Below are 21,249 nucleotides of genomic sequence, written 5' to 3'. Positions count from 1 at the left end.
GGTAGCTGTATTTTTCCTCCAAGACTTTAAAAATAAGGGCAATTCTAAGGTCAAACTGAGGCACCCAAGCCAGAAAGCAGGATAAAAAGTAACTTGTCTATCCATTTTGGAAAGTCTTCATTTATTGTAGTGATTATTTAAAGCATACACTATGGTATCAAAAAAAGCCATAACATGCAGACAGGACTTTTTCAGGAGATTTAGCATAAGCAAATGTAGATTTACAATTAGCTTTAATATAATGCTATTTAAAAGCTGATAGCAGATCTCAAGTTCACTTCTGATGCTTTGAAAGATGTATGCACAGGGATTGTTTGGGAGTTTAAGGCAATTTGCATATTAAGATAAAAAAACCCATTAGATTAATTAGATTTTTATGTTGTGCTCAAAACATTAGCTGAATTGAAACCATTTACATATACTTCATCTCAAAGGACTGAGAGTCATAAATAGCAGCTGCTCCTTGATAAAAATACAGTCCTGAGAACAAGCTAGTAGCAATGCTTAAGCTATGACATCTTCCATGTCAGAGTATAAGCTATTTTTGCAATAAGGAGCAGTATTGACCAGGTGTTCAACAGGCAAAGGCATTCTAAACATGCAATAGCTCCCAACAGAAGTCTGAAATTACTTCCAGTATCTTGCTTACAATAGTTTATTTGTACACTGCAGAGAGATCAAGAAATCCTGCTATGCATTTGTGATCACTAATATTTCAAACACAACAACCAAGGGATACAACATAAGGACAGGCAGCAAAAGGTGTTTTACAAAAAAACCCCAAAAAACCCAAAAAACAACCAAACCCAAAACAAGAGTCTTTTAGTAATTGGTTAGATTGTTTGCAAGGTAATTGGAACACTCTTCCCCCCACAACCCCTGGGAACTATTCCACACACTATACCTATCATAGGACCAAACAACACTGGAGTGTTTAAGTTCAGTGCAAGAAGAATAATTTCATGACATTTAATTTCATTCTAAACAAAGGCAAAAGTTTATCTACATAGACATCCAAATGCAGACATATTTGGTACAGTGTAATGAATTACATCCCTCTCACCCTCAGAGGTAATGGTCTTGTAGTGCTCACCTGCATTCCACAAAAAAAAAGTGTTTGAAACAGTGTAGTATGGTAGACTCAACACTTTAAAAAAAATTTATTCAGCTGGAATTGGAATTTCCTAACATTCACAATATAATTTAGAATGCACTTGTTACATGAAGAGCAGATAAAAAGACTTAAAACAGTTTCACATACCAGTAAGAGATTCCACATGCTCCTTCCCCACCTACAATACTGACATCTTGGTTGTGTTTTTTTTCCTTAACAAATACTCAGTTCAACTTGTCTACCTGCCTACCTCCCCCATTTCTACAGCAGACATACAGTGACAACAGTGAGAGGATATGGGACACTGTCTTATTCAGTGTTTGGACCCTGGAAAGGAGCAGGCCTAGCTATGAAATCGTGTTTGACAATGAGCTGAACATGAAGTGCTTCAGCAACTGAGGCAAAGCTGCTCTCAGGAAGAGCTGTATCGTCACAGAGAGGAAAACACCGGTGGCTGAACAGAGGGCAAAGGGGGAAGTAGCCTAGCCACACCTCCCCAGCAACCCTCAGCTTTACAGAAAGAGTTCAAGAACAAATAAACTTGGTTGTCTGCAAGCTCTGCAGGATTAAATGCCACATTAGGATGACCCACTCCAAATCCTAGATCGTTTGTCAACATTTAACAGGGCTTTAGCCATGCACAATATGCATATATTTTATAGACTGCCTAACCCCTTCCTTCCACCCCTTCTTCCTCTTTCCCCTCCCCCCAAAAGAATGCAGTTGATTGATTAGAGAGTTTCACTACTGGTTTCCCCATACATCTCCCCCAGCTGTCTTTTCTTTTGGGGGCAGGGGTGCTGTCAAATGCATTGACAACTTTTCTTCAAACAATTACCAAATTTTCGGGGTATAAAGACATTGGTGCATTTAGGAATTTACATATTTGTAAAAAAAACTAGTTATAAAACTGCATTTTTATCACCTAGCACTTTCAAGATTCATTGTTATATTTCACTAATTAATATATTAAATTAAGCCAAGGTTTGAGACTGGAAAAATTCTACCAATCTACTTAAGAACAGAAAAGAATATTTAAAACCAAAAATGAAAAGGTTAGTTATGTTACATTCCAAAATCCACAGCCCATTATATTAAATGCTTTCTTTCTACAGGAATGATGCTCTTTAAAACAGATGATTGCAAATATTTTACTGCTAGACACTCCATTACATTGGATCGTGTGACTCGAACCTGTGGATGGTGAAATCTTGAGGTTTGTCCAAGTTTCAATGTAAGGTGTCCAAGGTCCTCTCCCAGAACCATGTTTGAAAACAACAACAAAAAAACAAAAAAAAAACAAAAAAAAAAACCAAAAAAAAAAAGAAATCACAGAACAAGTTCTTATGACTTTTTTCAATCTTTCCTTGGCTTTCTGTTTCTGGGTGATCTATTCACAGTTTCCTCCTCCTGCAAGAAAGTAATTTGTGTAAACATCAATAAAATAAAACCTAAATATACCCTTCACAGCCATTTTAAGAAAATCTATGAAAAACAATCGACTTTCACTTCTACATTAGAATTCGGTTTTTGAAAGGACCTACTGCTGAACGTACTTTGTGGCAAATAGACAAATTCTTTGTTTTCACAGTGGATGTACACCATTTTTTGGGAGTGCTCAACAGCTTCTGCTGCTGGGAGAATCCTTTAACTTCAAACAACACTCCACCCATTTTTGAGTCACTGTGTCAGTGTAGAGCACTTAAGGTCACATCCTGACTGCACTTGAGGCTGAGTAAGCCTTCTGCCTCAAGAAGCTGCCTTCCCACAGTCCCACTCCCCTCTCAAGGCAGGGTCTACAGCAGTGCCTTTAGCAAGGTGCCCAAGCTTGCTCAAGTCAGCCACAGCAATTCCTATTCTTCAGGGGGATTAAGTTTTCTAAAGTTCTGAACTGGAAGGGAGAGTCACACGAGCCAGGTTAACTTTTAACACTGTATAAGGCCTGTTCTACACAACCTATGAAAGAAAATGCATAAGCTTCCTTCAAAGATTAGGCACTCTTACCTCTGATGCAGGTTTCCTGTCTTCCTCCTCCTCCTCCTCTTCCTCCTCTTGACTAGCACTTCCTAGATCAGCATCACTTTTCTGCTTCTCTTCAAGGGAAAATGGAAAAAAAAAATTTAAAAAAACCCCAAAAACATTCTCGTTCCTGACTTATCTTCAGTTCACCATTGGCTTTATTCCATATCTGCCAGTCCTGCTGGTTTATTCTATCAGGAAGAACATCATTCAAGATTATCTAGTTTACCTACCAGGCTTTTCCTCATTTGTGTCCTCCTCTTCCTCCTCCTCTTCTTTTTCCCCTTTATCTTTTTCTTCTTCTTTCTCATCATCCGCCACATCAGGCTGAGGAGCATCAGTCTTCTTGTATTCTGCAGCACTTGGCTGTTTCTGAAAGGCAATGACAAACCCAGGCAATTATTTGTGACATTCAGGCACATTTTACTGAACATCCTTTTAATCGTGAGGTTAATTATCAGAGGAAATGCATTACCTTCCCAGAGCAGCAGAAAAGGACAACAAGGAACACTGGCAAAGCCACAGTGAGGATGTAGACTACCCAAAGCCAGGGACGCTCTTCAGCAGCTGCCATCATCTGGCCCACAACACCAGGCTGTAAGACCAAAAGAACTGTCAAATTCCACCTCATACAGCAAGCTAACAGCTAAGTTTAAGCTACAAAATTTTCAAATAGGCTTTTTGCAGCTTTAAACATTGTATTTCAAACCTAAAAAAAAAAAAAAAAAATCAAGCTAACCTGCAGAAGTACTTTTCTCATAGCTTACAAATTAACAATTAGGCTAAACAGTCCAAATATCAGAGCAGAAACTCAGAAGAGAGCAGTGAGTACTCTAAGTTACTTACAGCAACCACTAACATACTGTAATTATGAATTGAGGCTCCCACCTGGTTTAGCAAAACCCTCAGCCTTAGCACATACAGGTATATATTGACAAAGGCTGAGCGAGAGAGCAGCAGAGGTGCTTCTACTGTTCCACTCCACATCACACAATTAAACCTTCCTCTCTCACCTCTGCAGCACCATCAGCTGCTTTTTTCAGTCCCCATCCATCACTGGCCCAATCATCAGCCACAGCTCTATCAGTACAGATGATGAAGTTGTCAAAAAAGATGTCAGATGTCATGGACCACAACTCAAGTCCCACAGCACTGACAGGAGTCATCTTGAAAGGCTCCAAGTCTTCAAAAAAATCTGGGTTTGGGATCTTTCTAGGTTTCCATATACCCTAGAAAAGACAAAAGACATTCAGCCTCATCTACTAGAAGACAAATTTTAGTTTTCAGCCCTTTATGAATGGAGAGATATAACAATCCATTGCACTTAATTACAACATCTACAGGCGCAACTCATCAGTCTTTGGGAATCAATACAATGAAGTGATGCCTGGTAAGAAAGCACTTTGAATCTCTCCACTTGAAACACAGCACAATCATGACTACACTTGAATTTCTAATTACATCTGCTGAATCTAAATCATTCTGCTTTTTGTGAGAGAGATGCTTTATTGAGCACCAGCTTAAGCAATGAAAACACAAACCTGATAGTTGACGTTATCAATCATAGGAGGCTTCCATTTGCCTTTGTAGTTTGGATTGTCAATCATTGGGCGCTGCCAGGTGCCACAGCCAGGAGCTGCCTCACATTTCGGATTTGCAATCTGAGGTGCCTCCCATTCACCATCCATATCTTCATCCCTGAAAAGGCAAACTCAATTTTGAAGTCCACCCCTTGCCTTCACACAGAATAAGGCTTAGACAACGTCTGATTTCTGGCAAAATCTAAATTCCTACCACTAAATGAAGATACTGAAACTTTGTATAGCTTAAGACTGTAGATAAATATACTGCAGAAGGAACAAGGATTTCAAAGACTAACTGTGAAGCACAGAAGATCAACAAAAGCCAGTCCCTGAGCACAGCCTCCACCACTGCCCCTTCCAAGTAGGTTCTACTTCAAGGTAAACATTGCTGCCCTGTTCTGCTTACAGTCACAGAAGAGTTGAAAAATGTGGAGGTGAATGCTGAACATGAGTCCTCAGACCACTGCCTTCTACTTTTGGAGAAAAACAGCCTGAACAGCAACTTTGTCAGCAAGCAACAATGAACTGCAAATATCAGTACCAAAGTTATGAAATAATCGCTGCCATTTGCAAGAGGTAGCAAACTTACCAATCTTCAGGTTTCTCAGCATCAGGGTCTGCTACATATTCTGGCTCATCATCCAGCCAGCCCTCAGGTTTCACAGCGTTTTCATCTGGGATCTTTGCAGGAGCATCCTCATCCCTTGAGGGCAGAGCATTATGTGTTAACATAGACAACACGTAAGTTCTTAAGCCCAAGGCATGATTCTACAGACTCTGAACAAGACCACTGCTCTACACAGCCAGCCACCTTCCCTTCTGTCAGGGTCACTCCATGATTTCAGAAAGGAATTGCCTTGCAATCCTAACACATGTGCCTCATGGCATATCAAGGTGTCAATTGCAAAGTACTACTACTAATTTTGATCAGGACAAAATTATAGGGCTAAGGATTCCCTCAATTCCACCCTTCCAACACCTTACCAGTCATCTGGTTTAACAGCATCTGGGTCTGGGATTTTTGGTCTCTCATCCCAGTCCTCAGGCTTCTGGTCATTTGGGTCCTCAATCTCTCGGGGTGGATTCACAGGAGGTGACATATCATTCAGCAAATTCCCGCTGTTGACAACCGTTTGATCGACCAGTATCTCAAAACTATTGTCAGGATTCAAGACTGTAAGGAAAAAAGTTTATGGAATCATTGCATGTACTATACAAAGCATGAGTCATAAAGCATCACTCATCCCCACCGTACAACCCAAGCTACCACCTACCCATCAACTGCTTTAAAGAACTGCTAAGAACCTTTCTCCTTACACCAAAGTGCAACTAGTGATGATGCACCACATCTCACCCTGTGAGAAGGCAGAATCCTGGCAGAAGTCCTACGTGTGTTAAAAGCATGGAGGTTTGTAAAGTGATTTAGCAGTTACCACAACAAGTTGACTTTGGCACAGGAAGTATTGCTTTAGTAGTAAGAATGTATATACTCATATTCTACTCCAGACTAAGACTTCCTACTACTGACTTACAGGATTTTAATCTCACTACTTTATCTACTGCTGCCTCTGTAGTAGGAAAAGGCAGAGACACTCCTAAGTACTTCCTGAAAGATTTTGATCATAGCTAATATACCAGACACTATTTCAAGAACTCCTGAGTTTGTCTGGTACATGAAAGCAGAAAAATATACAAACAAAACTAAAACAAACGGTGATGCCTCTACATCTACAGCTTAGTGTACCCCATGTTACCCAGAGGCAGCATTCAGGCAGTGTATACACGCTGATAATTATTTCAAATATACTTAGTTCAAGTCACTTACAACTGCCCTGAAATTCAGTTCTCCTTTAAGTATTAAGTTCCAGTTGCATGCCCTTTCTTACATGAATCAAGACTTCCTGGAAGGATGAAATAAGCCTTTGCACAGACAATCAGTTTTTGCACTTGAAGCTTTCAAGTAGTTTTTAGTTGTACGGTGTCACCTGTTCATCTGGCTCAGTTTGAACTTCTGGTGAAGAAGATGTAGTAATTATTAACATGCATAGTTAGCAGCCACCATACCTAGAGTATAAAGATGAGTCTTCTTATCAGTAAAGTAACTCTTCAGATCTGCATCTGGACGCTTTGCGTGCTTTTCCTCGTATTTGCCAGTCTTTGGGTTTTTGTGCCGGAAGATGAAGTGCAATTTATAGTCCTCTCCACATTTGTCAGGGCCAAACATTATTGTATATGGAGTTTTGTCATGGAACTGATCCTATAAAACACCACAAGACCTCACTCCATTATCTTGAAATACAACTTAAGTCATTGTCTGGCTTAAGAACTCCTAATTCTTTAAAAACGATTCTGCAACTTGAATATCAAACCCACGAAGTCTCCACACTAAAGCTTATGTTCCTCATATAAGCCTCCAGAAAAAATCATGTGCTAAGACCTATCCCAGCTATTTAATTTTGCACCTTTGGGCTCCACTTTCCATATGGAAAACACCAGCTATTCAGGTGTGATCCAAAATATTAGTGTGACTCCCACAACGTTTGAGTATATCTCTACATTACAACAAAGCCTTTTAAAAGCTATCAATTACAAGTATCAGCTACTGGCAATAATGAAAGGCTAGCAAGGCCACTGAGCTCCTTTCACACAAAGTGATAAGCAGCACTAAAAGCGAAGCCAAGCTGCATTTAGTCTACACTTATGAACTGGGGTATGCCTCAATCTATGCTCTAACTGGATATAATCATCATTGAACTCTGTCTGTTCTTGCTAATGTTATCTGAAAATTCAATGCCCATATGAAACTGATTAGGCAGCCAAGTTGTGATCTGGGTGCTTGTGGTGGTTTTGGAGTTTTTTTAATAGTTTAGAAATTGTATTAATAATAAAACTCCAATGAGACTGCAGAAAAAAAGAAGGATGGATAACAAGTCATAAAAGGTACATCTTATAAAGTCTAGGAAGATGGCTAAAGAAAACCCATAAGCTACAAGAGCCCACAAGGTTACCCAGCAGTTCAGCTTCATCTGAACAGGCTAAACCACTTCAACGAGAGGACAAAATGCAGTTCTTACGCCTTAGGAGCTGGCCACTCTCCTAAGCACCTCATGTTTTGTTCTAGAACCCAAGAAAATCTGAAGTACTGCAGAGTTTGGCAAAGGTCTACAAGTGCTCAGCTATTAGGGAACTTCAGTTTCCACTCAAGTGGCCGTCACATTTCAGTACTTATCCTCTCCAACTGAAAGCACTGGGAAAATGCTGAGTGCAAAGTACTTGGGCAATCAGGCCCCACTGCCTTCACTAAAAAGGTTTCTTCAGAAAGAAGCAAAGTAAAAAAACTTCAAGTTCTTTCCCAGCTAATACCCAAAAGTAGGAGCATTACTCACCAGGTTCAACTCAGGGGTTTTTGAAAGCAATTTCACATAGGCCCCACCACACTCTATTCCATTTTGGAAGTTTACTTCATACCTAATTTTAGTTTTGGATAGAAGAGGGGAGAGCACATGTTATACATGAGGAAAAATTATTTTTGTAATACACAATTACAATTTTGTCAGAACAAATTAACAGTAACACTTATTTATTGTTGTTTGCTTCAAATCACTTACCCAGTGAATATTAAAGATACCATCATATAGATACATATAGATAAAAGAATTAAGAAAATATTCACAAGAGCCTGAGAAACAGTTTAAAATTTGAAGATTTAGAAGAATTAACGTGACAGAAGAGATTAAAGAAATTGAGTGCTGGCCTAGACGATAATAACCTAGAAGTAGAGAGGAAGAAGAAAAAGCTTTCCAGTATATAACACTTCAACAGGGATTGAGACAAACTAATTATTTTCCCCACAGCTACTATGGTAGACAGACAACTCAATTTTGCAAGACTACAAAGCAAAACCAACTGGATTTTAGGAGAAGCCCCTTTAGGGTTATAAGCATACAACAGTATTTAGAGATGTCAAGGAGCCTGAAAAAGGCAAAACATCTCTGTCAGGAATAAGCTGAGTATGCTTGATCCTCTCATAATGCCAGCAGCTGGAGTGGATGACCACTGGGCTTTATTTTTAGCCTTGTATTTTGAGCCAAAACTAAACAGTGCAAAGCAAAGTGACCAATTCATTATCTTGTGCAAATACAAATTAATTTACTCTTTGTTTAAAATTGATAACACCACTAATAGTGCACAATTCAACTGTTCTCACTGAATTATGTTTTTCCTCTGACTTGTTAGTCTAACACACATGCAAGTAGATTCTTCTACAACAGCTGTGACCTAGGTAAGGTGGTGATCCTCCATGGCAAATGAACTAAGACACAGGAAGGAGGAAACAAATGCATCTTTACCCTTCTGTCCTCTTCCCCTCAGAAACAGGGGGCAGTTCACTGTATAAGAAATTGTCCTGACCTACTTACAGACCAGCATTCTTTCAAAAGGACAAGGACCTCCACAATTAGCAGTACAAAAGTCAGTTGCCTGACCTTGTTACCACAATTAAATCAAGTGAACTGAAGCCACAAGACAGGTTACCAAGACTAGTTTGCAGAGACTTCTTCCTTTTGCAGACTTCAGAAGGACCCACCCTGTTACTAACTCCCCACTTTGGGAATCTGGGTTACTATTTTACTCTTACTCAAAACAGTGTTACATATATTACAGTATCTTGTGCCATCTAGACCCCCCAGGCAACAAAAGCTCAGTTATGGAATTAACCTCAGCTTGCCATAGTTGCATCCTGAAATCAACAGAACATCAAATGATTCTTTACTTACTGTATAATAAGGGGTTTGGTATCAAACACGAATGGCTTGGAAAGTTTGGACGAAATTGCATGATGCTTGGCTCGGGTTACCATTACGAGCCCTTTGTCTCCTGGAAGCTTTGTTTCCTTCATGTCTTGGACTTCCCACTTACCTGGGGAGGAAATCGACCAAACACTCATTTATCTTAAAATCTGAGTGGATATTTTGTTTAATCAGAACTACATTTTATATTATTAGCCAGGTACATAAACATCTTTCTCATTTTCTTCAGTGAATATAATTTTAGCTGAGAAACAGAAAAGAAAGACTTGCACCTCTTTTTCATACATGTCAAACAGCATCAGAAACATTTATCATCCAAAACCTGGGTTGGACTCACCATCATATTTGGCAATCTCATCATCTGTATCATCTTTCTTGGCTCTGGAAAGGACCCACCTAGAAAACAGACACCCAATGGTTGGAAAACCATATTTTGCCCCCACCACACACACACTAAAAATCCTGCCCTTAAGATAAGGTAGGCCTTGCTGTCTCATGACTACACCCCACAATCCTGATCCACTGAGGAGTTCTGTTCCCAAGCCCACAAACTTTTCTGTGTTTGCTACTTCCCACCCCAAGGTAGGGACATGGCCTCATGAGCATGTACCTCACTCTTGTGAAAAAGAACAAAACAAAACAAAACCACAAAAAAACCCCAAAAGTAGCACCATACCATCCTCACATCACCTGAGGAAAGTAAAAAAGCCACATGTAATGGCCTCATCTCCCCTTTATTACTAGAACTTAAGGAAATACTGGTTTAACTCAGCATCTGAACACCCAGCCTCAAGAAGTCATTACTGTAATCCCAACTGAACAGGGACCCTTTGATTCAGTTTTGAATAATACAGGTTCTGCAGGGAGGGTTTCATTGCCTTTCACCAAGATTTTACATTATTTGCTGTACCAAACCATCCTTCAGATTATACTCACCCATCCAGAGTTCCTTTATCAAAAGATTCCGCAAAATACACTTCACCAGTTGGGACAGGGGGCCTGTAAGTAACCTGTTGGAAAAGGGGGGCATTTATGCACCTTTCAAGACACATTCTTTATTCTACAGAAATAGAGGCATGGAAAGCTCACACTGCCTCCCACATTCAAGTACAGCTCACCTAGACATCCTTGAAGCATAAACACAGAAATTACATAAATATTGCTGCTTGTGCCAAGTTGTTGCTCTTGTCTGCAACTAAAACTCAAGTATATACCTAACTGTAAATATTAGCAGCAACTCTGATACTCACATCACAGATTTCAAGGATAGATCTAAGTCTTCTGGAAGAACATGGGGGACATGAAAACAGGAACAAAGCAGCCAACCTTAATTCCAAGCCCTACTCCCAGATAACATCTTTTATAACATTACAATAGGTTAAGAAAATAAAGACAGCTCTGATCAGACTCACATTAACCAAAGCACAAGCAGTAATTCAATTGTTAAAAGAAATTCTATGTCAAACCTTTGGAGCTGGAGGAGCACTGCTTGTTTCAGACTTTGACTCTTCTACATCTTCAATACCATCATCCAAGTCATCCTCAATATCAACTACATCATCAGCATCATTATCTTCATCCGTATCATGTGCCTGGACAGCAAGGATCCCAAGGGCTAGCAGGGTCACACACAGTAGCCATTTCAGCTCCATGGCCTGAATAAATAGGACAAGGCAAAGTGGTCAAGGCAGCACTGCACGCAGAGCAGCACACGACGCTTCTCGGTACAAATCCGAGCATCCAAGGCAACAGGTGAAGTGCAAACTTATCTCTCCAGCTCTGTTATTTACAGCATCTGCCTGAGACAGCTCTAAAAGCTGGGAAGGAACACAACATAAAGCTAAGCATTTAATATCAAACAGACATTAACTGAGTGGAGAACCACATGTACACGTTCTGCAGATCATGCAGAAGTGTCATCATTTTGCTCTTACACTGCCTCAGCCCACAAGCAAGACAGCAGACATATCCATGACACCACAACATATGTGGCTGTAAAAGCCTAAAAAGAAAACCTATTTCATGCTTGTGAAGGACTTTAAATATGCCATGCAGAAACTCAAACTTCCATTCAGTCCAGAAATTGAAATAAAATTTTCTATTTTACTCAAAACCAGTAATTTTTGTAGAGTGCTCAATCCTCATCTCCTGTTCAATATATTTTTTGTCCTTTCAAATGCAGGGCTCTGGTGTTTTCAATAATCAAGCTCCTTCCCCAGGTTTTATTGTAGAATTACTGCCAACAGTCATTGCTACTACTGGCAGATGCCCATAAGCAGTTGAAGCTCCTGGAAACTGCCACTTGATTCAATTCCCTTCTTTCAATCTCTAATTTAACAAGATGACCAAGGAAAGAGGAGCTGTTAACTGAAGGCTTACCAAATTAAAATATCATACCTAAACTAATTCATAAGGTGCTCAGCACATTGTCACACCTAAAACACGATAGATATTGGCAAGCTGTAGCTTAAAATATCTTGTAAGTAAAATGGTTTTCAATTTGACTTTCCTCCTAGAAAAACAACAAGATCACTGCATCTTTAGGTTGATACAGACGGCAACACTTCCAGAACTCTGCTCAGTTTTATCTGCCCAAAACCCTCACAAACAACCTGCGCCTTGCTCATCTTTTCTTCTTTGAATCCCACCCCAAATTTTCCTCCCAAAACCAGAGGTATAACCGAGACTGAATTTTTTGAAAACAAGTATAAATCTAAACATGTCCTCCCTCCTTCCCTTACACTCCTACCTCACACTGCAGCCTTGCAGACTTTCAAACATAACTCAAGCAGAGTTAACAGTGCCTGTAGGGGTTTAAGATCATGCCAGGAAACAAACTTTCAGCTTTCCAAAGCATGCTTAGGCAACTAAAAGAGTTTACTCTCAAAAGCTTATCAGCATTATCCAATTTTCCAAGACTACGCTGCATACTAGATCTACCATTCTTAGATTATTCTTTAACTTACTTCTAATGACAGAGAGGATTTTAAAACTTTATAGCTGTAGTTTTATAACTACAACAAAACTGTATTTTAAAGACTCGAGCTGAGGTCATGTCCAGTTTGCCACTACAGGAACATGCAATTGCAGCCAGTTTTCCAACAATAGTGATGGCCTTGAGGATTATAGTCCAAATGCATGTGCACAGACCTCCCCCACTCAGTTCAGGCAACTGCACCCAAACACCTCCGAGCCAAAAGGACAAGCATTCCAGAAGGAATAGCTGACAAAAACTTCCAAGGGCTGTTATATATGAGCAAAGCTTGTTTGTTTAATGCACAGTGTGCAGCCAAAACTGAAAATAGTTTCAGACCTCAAAACAGCTCTTATTAGTGTGAGAGCCACAACACAAAACCAAGGCCTGAAAAGGGTTGAGCAGACATCAGTACCCTTGGAGCTGCAAATTCTTCTTGCACAGATAATGTGTTCCTTGGATAAACTCATACCCAGCAGCATAAAAGCAATACAGAAACAAGAGCCTGAAACTTCATCTGAAAAAGCGATCTTTAGAATTCTGGATGTGCCCTGTGTGACTGAAGCAACCATGGATGAAACGGCACAAAACCACCTTTGCATGGAAAGGGTTTCATTTTGTCTTACCTTCCCAATAGGGCTTCACTAAATATTTTTTAAATAGAGCTAAATTCTAGAAGATAATACAGATTTCGAACTGCTTTCAAATTATACTATGCAGATAGAATGAGCATGTCATGATTTGGAAAGCGATACGACAAAGTTAATCTTAAAAATATACCAAGGTTAAAAATTAGCCAATTCTCTCCTTTCCTAAAAGGAAGGAGTTTCTGCACCCCTCCTCCCAACCTTGTGCAAAGGGTATTAACGGTTTAGCATGCAAGTAATCCTTTAAGTAATCTCACCAGTAGCCAACCAGCACGAAAGTTTTGGTGGAAGAATTAAATCATCCCCCACAACTTTCCTGCCAGTACTGATTCCATATGTAATAATTACCTACTTCACAATCCCACCTCAACTACAACCCTTTGAAAATATTTGTCAGCAGCAAATGGACTTTGGTGCATGCTCACACCCAAGCGGCAATGGCGCGTGGCCTCAAATTCTTCTGTCAAAGCATCCAAGTGAAACCAGACAATTCTGGCAGGGACCACACAGCAGGGACAGAAGTCTGCTGCTGCTGCATGTCTGTGCTCCTGATACAGCCACAGGTATCTTCCCTGCTACACTTATCATTTAATGCTCTGTCTGAATTTGAGGCCTTGCTGAACCTCATTTCAAGGGAGAAGGATTTCATGGTCAAGTTACCAAGCAATCTTCATCACCCCCAACCAAAAAAAAAAAAAAAAAAAAAAAAGCTACAAGTCTGAAGAGAAGCTAATCCAGTTTCATGTCCTTACCTCTTTACAGTCATTGGCAAGCAGTTGTCACAAGTTTATATCCCTGCAGAAAGCTGCTTAGGACACTTCCTACATATTAAATTAGTCCCAAATTCAACATAAGCTACCATTCATATACCTTGAGTACGGGCTGGTAGCTTCTTCTGCAACTGCCAGTTATCATGCCAAACTCCTTATTCTGTTTAACCTGAAACAATATAAAAAGCTGACTAAATTATAGAAAAAAGGCACTATGTTCTCAGAAGAGCAATTTCAGTGAAGCACACATTTTCGATATTTAAAAAGCTACTTCTATCCATAATGGATGTACTGCTACAGGAAAAAATTTCAAATTCTCTTTACACAATCCTTAGGGACACAACATAAACACAATTATGCCCTAGTAAATTAGGTTATTCCTAAACAGAAGAGGAGGGGAGGGGGAGAGAGATACAACTCAGGTTTTATACAAAACAGGCATAAATCAGTTTTTCAGTAGAACTTTAAGTTGCTGGCAACTACAGTTCAGTTAGCCACCTCAAACGTAGTCTAACCTTCAGACACTCTCACCTACTCTATTAGGATCTGACTTCTTCCTGAAAAAGTGTTCAATTTCCAAGCATCCTTGGCCATTTTTTACTCTGCCTGCACCTCCCTTCTCCAGGTTAAACTGTGCAGTATTTCAGAAGGTTGGTGTATTTCTGATCATGCAATTGCCAAAAGCCATTACCAAAGGAACACTTTCATAATAGGTGAGAGCTTCTGACATCTCCATTCTACTTCAGTCTAACCATCACTTTCACCATAACAACGTTTCAAGCCGGAGATAACAACTCCATGTACTTTTCCATTTAAATAAAGTCTTCAGTCACTTATAGACATTGGCACACCACTCAGATTGAAAGGAAAACTACTGCAACCCCAAAGTTTGAGACTGTCAGTGCTACAGATTACTTGTTCTCTCTGCACACACCCATGGCCAGCTTCTACCCCAGAAAACTTCAGAGCTGACATCTGAGCACTGTGCACCAGATTGCCAAAAGGGTGAAACATTTTACCCCAATATTTGTAAGATCTATAGCAGAGTGCTGGAAACAGTCTCCTGGAACATCTGCACTACAGACTTTATTTTTTCACAAAGTAAAATCAAAACCAAATTGGAGTGGGATTCAGAAACAGAATCAGGATCTTACCCCAAAAGCACAACTCCTACCATGTAGGACTAAGTGCTACCTTTGGAGTTCAAGGCTTTCAGGAAAGTCATGCATCTTCAAAGATTCATTTTTATTTAGAATTCCCCTTTTTCTGGGCATAAAGGAGAAAGTTCTCCTTTATTATTGGTACAACACTGGAAGCACTCATACAACAGACAGTTGTCACTATTCTCCCTAACATACATGTCCCCTGGAAGAGAGTGAAATTGCCCACAGAAAGGATCTTCAAGTCCTCTGCTATCATTCTTCTAGAACATACTGTTTAGTAACTCCCCTGTCAGGTCAAACAGAGCCTGCAAAACCAGTTTAATCATCTCCTTGGTTACTAATCTATTTCAGTGGTTCATCAAGCCAGTTCTTAATACAGCATATTTCAGAATGTATAACTACATTTGAATGGCTACTGGCTATCTGGTTTACTACTTTCTCATGTTAAAAAATAATTAAAGAGTCAGACTAAATAGATCCTATGAAAATAAGACACTTCCTACAAACACCACCTATGCAATTTAACTGGATGAGCATCCATGGTTTCCCTTTCAGCAGCACCTGAGGTCTCAGCTGAGTGACTAAAGCAAAGGAAGAGCAAATCCCGCTAGCAAAGTCCTGCGCTCCCAACACTGGGTTTCAGTGTGGTAGTCACAGCAGAAGCACACCAGTGAAAACAACCACAACGCCTCATGCAAGGCAAGAATTAGGGAAGAAAAATTTAAAGTCAAACATAAAGATGATTCATCACAACACAAAAAAAATTGCAAGGAGACAACAACAGAAAGGCTGAAACACAGATAAACATTTTCCCTCTCAAATGAAAGTTCTGTGGGTTTTGAGCAAAGGCTCAGTTACCCTACTTGGCAGTGCACTAATCTCCTAAAGTCAGAACTACTGAAGAGCAGAGGAAATCTCTTTTACATCTCACAATCCCTCTGCCTTCCACATCCTGCCTCCTCTGCGGTGCCAGGGTAACTGTTTACACAGCCTCATGATGAACCAGCCGCTGGTTTAAGATGGCTCGAAGTCCTTCTGCCATGTTATTTTAACCCTGAATCAATACCCCAGGCCAACCCAGCAGCAAAAGCAGAAAGAGTTGCAGCAGTACGAGTGAAAGTAAGTAGCCAAGCACAGAGGAAATAAAGCTGCTGCCAGCAGAGCCAGCTCAATACCACAGTTTCAAGTGCAGGTCTGTCACCTGCACCTGCCTGATCTATCCTTAGGCAGATTTGGGGGATGGACACCATGGTGTAGCTGAAAACTGTGTGGCCAAATATTGTAATTTCAACAACCAGCACAGTGGCTCAGTACCCCTCGAAAGGGGATATAATAAAACTATGTTCATGTATATACAACAACTCATATCATGCAGATGACACTTCTTCTCTGAAATACTGTTTTTCAGCTGGACAGCTTTCAGTATTGTGAAGATTTAACATCATAACTCAATGAATAGCAACAAGGCTAAAGAAAACCATCTTACTAACAAGAGAAGAGAGGCAAGAACTCTCCATGGTGGTGGTTTACCCTCCTACACCCTTTTTTTTTTTTTTTTCCTTCAGTAAGGAGTGGCTGGGATATACTTCTACATGAGGAAGAAGTCTCCAGGAAAGGATTAGCCAAACCTCTCTTGGGGAGCCCCACAAAAAAGCTGCCTCCTGTTTGGGCTGTAGAGAGCACAAACCAGGCAAGGGATTAGGTGTGAAAAGGGACAGCAACAAAGCTTGCTTTTAATAGGCATTTCAAATATGCCAGTTTCTAAAAATAATGTACAACAGTGCAGATACAGTACAGAAGCAAAAAGCAGATACTGTTTGTCAGCACAGATATCCTTCCTGCAGAACTGGAAGTCCTTGGAGGGTAAGACAGAACCATGAGGCTTTTTGACCTCATAAAACAGATGGGCTGCTAGGAAAATTATATTAGTGGGGGCAGATCTGGAGAGACCCCAAGATCTTTGAGACCATCACACCTAGAAATCAATTCAAGTTTGCCCTGCTACAGAACTGATTCCAGCAAGAACAGGCTGCCACCATGATTACTACCAGAAGCAGAAAATCAAAGGCCAGAAAGGAAGTAAAAGAAGTAAAAGACAGAGCTAAGTACAAATCTCAGTGCAATCTCTATAAAGGATTTATTCATTTACTCAGGGGGAAGGGCTACAGCACACCAAATGAGAGGGTAATCTGATGAAAATTCAAAACTTTCTTACTATTTTACACTAGATTCCCTTCCTGGGAGGGAAGTTGATATCAAAAAGCAGTTTAAGTATCATACACAGCTTGTGATGCTGCCTGTAAATTGTACAAGTATCTTCTTCATAATGTTTTTTTAAACTAGAAATACTAGAAGTTAATACAAACACAAACTTTTACTCAGACCTTTTCTAATTTAAATAAGTGTTTTGCATAAGCCCATCAAGTACAGTCAAATTAAGAATAAAGTGGTCTTTGAAGTCAGGTACGTCAGTGTGAACCTAGAGTAATATATATACCAACCTATATTTAACCATTATTTTATCTGCATTAGCTCATACATTATTATAGTTCTGCTATCTCTTTGCAGTACTTTAGCAACAACCAAAATCACAACGTGCAAGACTGTCCCATAAAACCCATGTGATAACTATGCTTACTTGACGACGTGAAGTCAACACACTGCATTTAGAAATACATTACATGCCTGGAGACCAGTTTTCAGACATCTAACATACTCTAAATAAGTTCCAGAAAGAGTTTTCCACGATGATCTGCAGAAGCTCTGCAGCATGAATTATGTTAACACTGATTATCTTGAGGTCTGGACCTTTACCCTTACTACTGCCTTTAATACATGTCCATTTCCCTTCACAACCAAATCACCTGCAGCGTTTCTCTTTCTGTAGCCTAGAAAGTTCTGAACCACAAATCTGCATATGAAAGTTCACACTTTAGAATCAGTACAGATAAGAAAGCAGTGTGCTGTACATGCTTTAATTCAAAGGCATGGGCTTTTTTTCTTTTAAAAGCACACAATACAACCCTCAGCCAGAAATGAGAAATGAGATGTCATTTATACACTATTTTAAAGACACCCAATGTAAACGATATTTGGGGGGACAAAAATCAAAGCAGGCATTTCAATTCCTTTAAATTCTCAGGTGTTCCTGCTGCAGATTCCTCGCCTGCACTTCACCTGTTGGGACTCCAGCTCCGCGCCAAGAGCTCCCCCCTTCCAGAGGCTTCTCCTTCCCCTCGCACAGCCCCAGCCGGGCCCACGCCATGCTCTGCACCCACCCCCGACCTCCCTTTGCGGGGCTTCATGGGGAGCACGTTCAAGATTATTACCGACACGGAACGCGTAGCCAGATAAAACCTAAACCACGCACTACCTCATCTACGTGCGACCCTCGCCTCCCACCCGGTTCCACCACGCGGCCCTAGCGACAGCCGCTGCCCGGAGCGGCGCTCCCAGAACTTACCAGAAGAGCCGCCGCTCCCCCCAGGCCGCTCCGAGCCCTGCGGGTGCCGGGCGGGACCCGGCACCGCCGCCGCAGCCCCGCGCCCGCCCCCGGCCTCAGGGGCCTCCCCGGGCCGTCCCTCCCGCCCCGACTCCGGAGGGGGGTCCCCGCCTCCTCCCACCCCCGGGATGGGGCCGGGACCGCGCACGGGCCGCCCACCCCTCAGGGCCCAGCAGCGCTCCGCCGCACGCCCCACGACAGGCCGGGCTCCTCCACCGCCTCACGCCGCGGGCGAGTCCGTTCCCCGTTCCCCCGCCCCGGTGCTCCGGAGCCACAGCGGCTGTGGAGGGAAGGCACGGACGGACAGACCGACGGACACACTCACCCTCCGCCGCCCCGGCCGCCACCGCCGCCGGGCTCCCCTCACCTCCGTCACGTGCCCGCGCGCCCGCCGCCGCCCGCCTATCTGCCGCGCGCCAGCCCCACCCCCGCCTCACGGTACTCAGCCTCTCCCATTGGCGAACAGCGCGCCCGTCCGCCCGCCCAGCCGTCGGTTTTGCCCTCTGATTGGCTGATGTCACCGCCGCTCAACAGCCGGCCCGCCTCTAAACACGCCCCCAACGGCGCTGCCCTTCGTGGAGCGCTGTCATTGGTTGGCGGGGTTGCAGGAAGTGCCGGCTGATTGGGTGGTTGCGAGCAGGCCGTTGGGATGTGGGCGGGGTCCCAACGGGTCTCGGTCCAGGGGCGCTGCGGAGGCTGACGGGGCGTTGCGGGCGGTAGGGGGCGGTAAGGGGCGGCAGGGGGCGGGGCCACCCCTCACGCCCTCCCCGCGCCCCCCCCATCCCCTCACGCCCCTCACCCTCTGGCCCATGACATACCGCGGTGTTAAACTGCAGAACCCTCTATATGTCTTCTCGTTCCTTAGAAAGGGTGTTCAGCTTTTCTTGCCTATTCAGCAAATTCAGCGTATCCCGTGGTTATTTTCCTCAATTACAAGCCGAGGGTTTAATAAAATAGTGAACAGTGACACGGACTCCAGCATGTTCAGAACATGGCAGTGCTGCTCAGCAGCTGCCTGCTCAAAGGCCTTGTGCAATTCCGGAACCTTTAACCTGTGCAGTATTTTGAAAATGAAAGTAACGTAGTTTTGTAGAGGTGAAATACTGTGTAAATGTAGAATATTTGTACATCGAACCATTAAAGAAACACGGGGAAATACAGAAAGAAGTGTCATTGGTGGGCCGATGGGACACAGGCTGAAGGAGATGCTGGGTTTGATGGGACCATGCGAGCAAGGTCAAGATTAAACTTGAGGAGTCTCCGTGACCTGCCACACGCACAGCCGCGTGGGAAGGCAGGGAACACAGCCCCATGGTGAGAAATACAGGCTCTGGTAGCCTGGAAGGTACAGCACCTTTGCGTTGTCTCTGAGCTGCACCATCTGAGAGCAGTTCCATAGAAAGCTGTGTCTGAACCACCCAGCTCAAAGCGAGCTCCTGTGTGGTCTGTGGGCTGCAGCCTGTTCCGGGAGATAGGAGGTATTCTGTAGGAATAACAATCCAATATTACTAGGGAAATGTAAGAAAGAAAAAGGTGGTGGTTTTTTTCTCCTTTGTAAACATAAATCTGTTTTGAGTTGATGCAATGAGTCAGCAGTATAAGTTTCCCCACAGAGAAAATTCCACCGTGTTAGGACAAAGCAAGCAGGGCCCCAACATTCAGAAATAAGGCTCAGCGTAAATTAAATCAGCAAATCCCTGCTTGCACTGAAGTTTGGAATCAAACACATTTTTCCAGAAAGACACCAAGCTGGCTCCTAAACTGCTCTGTTGAGCTATACCCAGACTAAAAAGAAGATGCAGGCAGGCAGGGAAACAGTCACAAACAGGCAGCACAGGAGATATCAAATGCTTAAAGAAGAACCTAAAAACACTATGGAAAAATACTTTAAAGAGTAACAAAGCAGTATATTTTAGCAAGTGCCCTCCTCAATCTAGGCAAACCCATTTTTCCACCAAATATCTTTCAAGCCTTTCTTTTGAGTCAGGTTATTAACTGCAGCATGACTGCAGGACAGCCTAATACTGTTGCTGAAATCACAGAAGCACCAGGAAGTCAAATATACACACACACACACACGCGTGATTCCCCTTTCTCTCCCACCCTTTCCCAAAAAAGAAAACATTCCTTCCTTTTACAACCTGCTGAATCATGGCACAGGCAGGCAGCCCTGGAGCTGGCTCTTGCCTGTGCTGCTTTGTCATTGAGGAGAACAGAGCACTGTAAGTTACAAAAAAAAAAAAAAAAAATCTGCTAAAAGCATATCCTGTGCGGGGATTTTCGAGATGTTTGAACTTAGATAAAAGAAATACAGAATGAACACATGAGAGAGATAATCCAAAAGGAAAGCAAAAGGGATGAGTAAAGGAAACAGAAGAAACATGCACAGAGATTTGACTGCTTTGGCAGCTGAGAAGGTGGTATTTTTAGACTCCAGAGTGCCAGGGCAGGGAAGATGAAAGAAAGAGAATGGCAGATACCACATGGCAAACATGACATTGTCAAGGAAAAACATTTCTGTGTGTTCAGGCTTTATTGCCGCAGATTTGCTTTGTCCCACTGACAAACACTCAGGAAGTGTGCTGCTCTCTGACTTTGGCGGTGCAGTTGGAAGGCAGGAATCAGGCAGTGTGGTGAGACTGGCAGAGCCTGAACATGCACACCTCAGA

At 42.1% G+C, this 21,249-nt stretch overlaps 1 protein-coding gene across 4 annotated transcripts; it reads right to left on the bottom strand.

Annotated features, from left to right (window-relative positions):
• Nucleotides 1-104: 104 nt before the first annotated feature.
• Nucleotides 105-18,971, bottom strand: CANX (calnexin). 4 transcript variants are annotated; one of them, XM_038150275.1, is made up of 15 exons: nt 18,906-18,971; nt 10,991-11,179; nt 10,461-10,534; nt 9,862-9,920; nt 9,492-9,633; nt 8,103-8,184; nt 6,781-6,973; nt 5,701-5,890; nt 5,306-5,419; nt 4,675-4,831; nt 4,147-4,362; nt 3,609-3,728; nt 3,367-3,505; nt 3,119-3,207; nt 105-2,524 (listed from the first exon to the last, which is right to left on the bottom strand). In XM_038150275.1, the coding sequence occupies exons 2-15, from the start codon at nt 11,174-11,176 to the stop codon at nt 2,471-2,473; spliced, it is 1,815 nt and encodes a 604-aa protein (XP_038006203.1). In that variant the 5' UTR covers nt 11,177-11,179; nt 18,906-18,971; the 3' UTR covers nt 105-2,470. The 4 variants fall into 4 exon arrangements, with proteins under 4 accessions (XP_038006203.1, XP_038006205.1, XP_038006201.1 ...); XM_038150277.1 differs by lacking the exon at nt 18,906-18,971 and adding an exon at nt 18,542-18,654; XM_038150273.1 differs by lacking the exon at nt 18,906-18,971 and adding an exon at nt 14,016-14,084.
• Nucleotides 18,972-21,249: the final 2,278 nt, after the last annotated feature.

This window comes from Motacilla alba, chromosome 13, assembly GCF_015832195.1.
Source record: "Motacilla alba alba isolate MOTALB_02 chromosome 13, Motacilla_alba_V1.0_pri, whole genome shotgun sequence".
NCBI classification, from domain to species: domain Eukaryota; kingdom Metazoa; phylum Chordata; class Aves; order Passeriformes; family Motacillidae; genus Motacilla; species Motacilla alba.
This window is presented reverse-complemented; position numbering and strand designations above follow the sequence as displayed.

Coding starts and splice junctions, on each gene's coding strand:
- CANX (XM_038150273.1), bottom strand. CDS start 14,060: ATGATAACTGGCAGTTGCAGAAGAAGCTACCAGCCCGTACTCAAG. Junction 4,832..5,305: donor GCTGAGAAACCTGAAGATTG/GTAAGTTTGCTA, acceptor TTGCCTTTTCAG/GGATGAAGATATGGATGGTG. Junction 3,506..3,608: donor TTTTCTGCTGCTCTGGGAAG/GTAATGCATTTC, acceptor ATTGCCTTTCAG/AAACAGCCAAGTGCTGCAGA.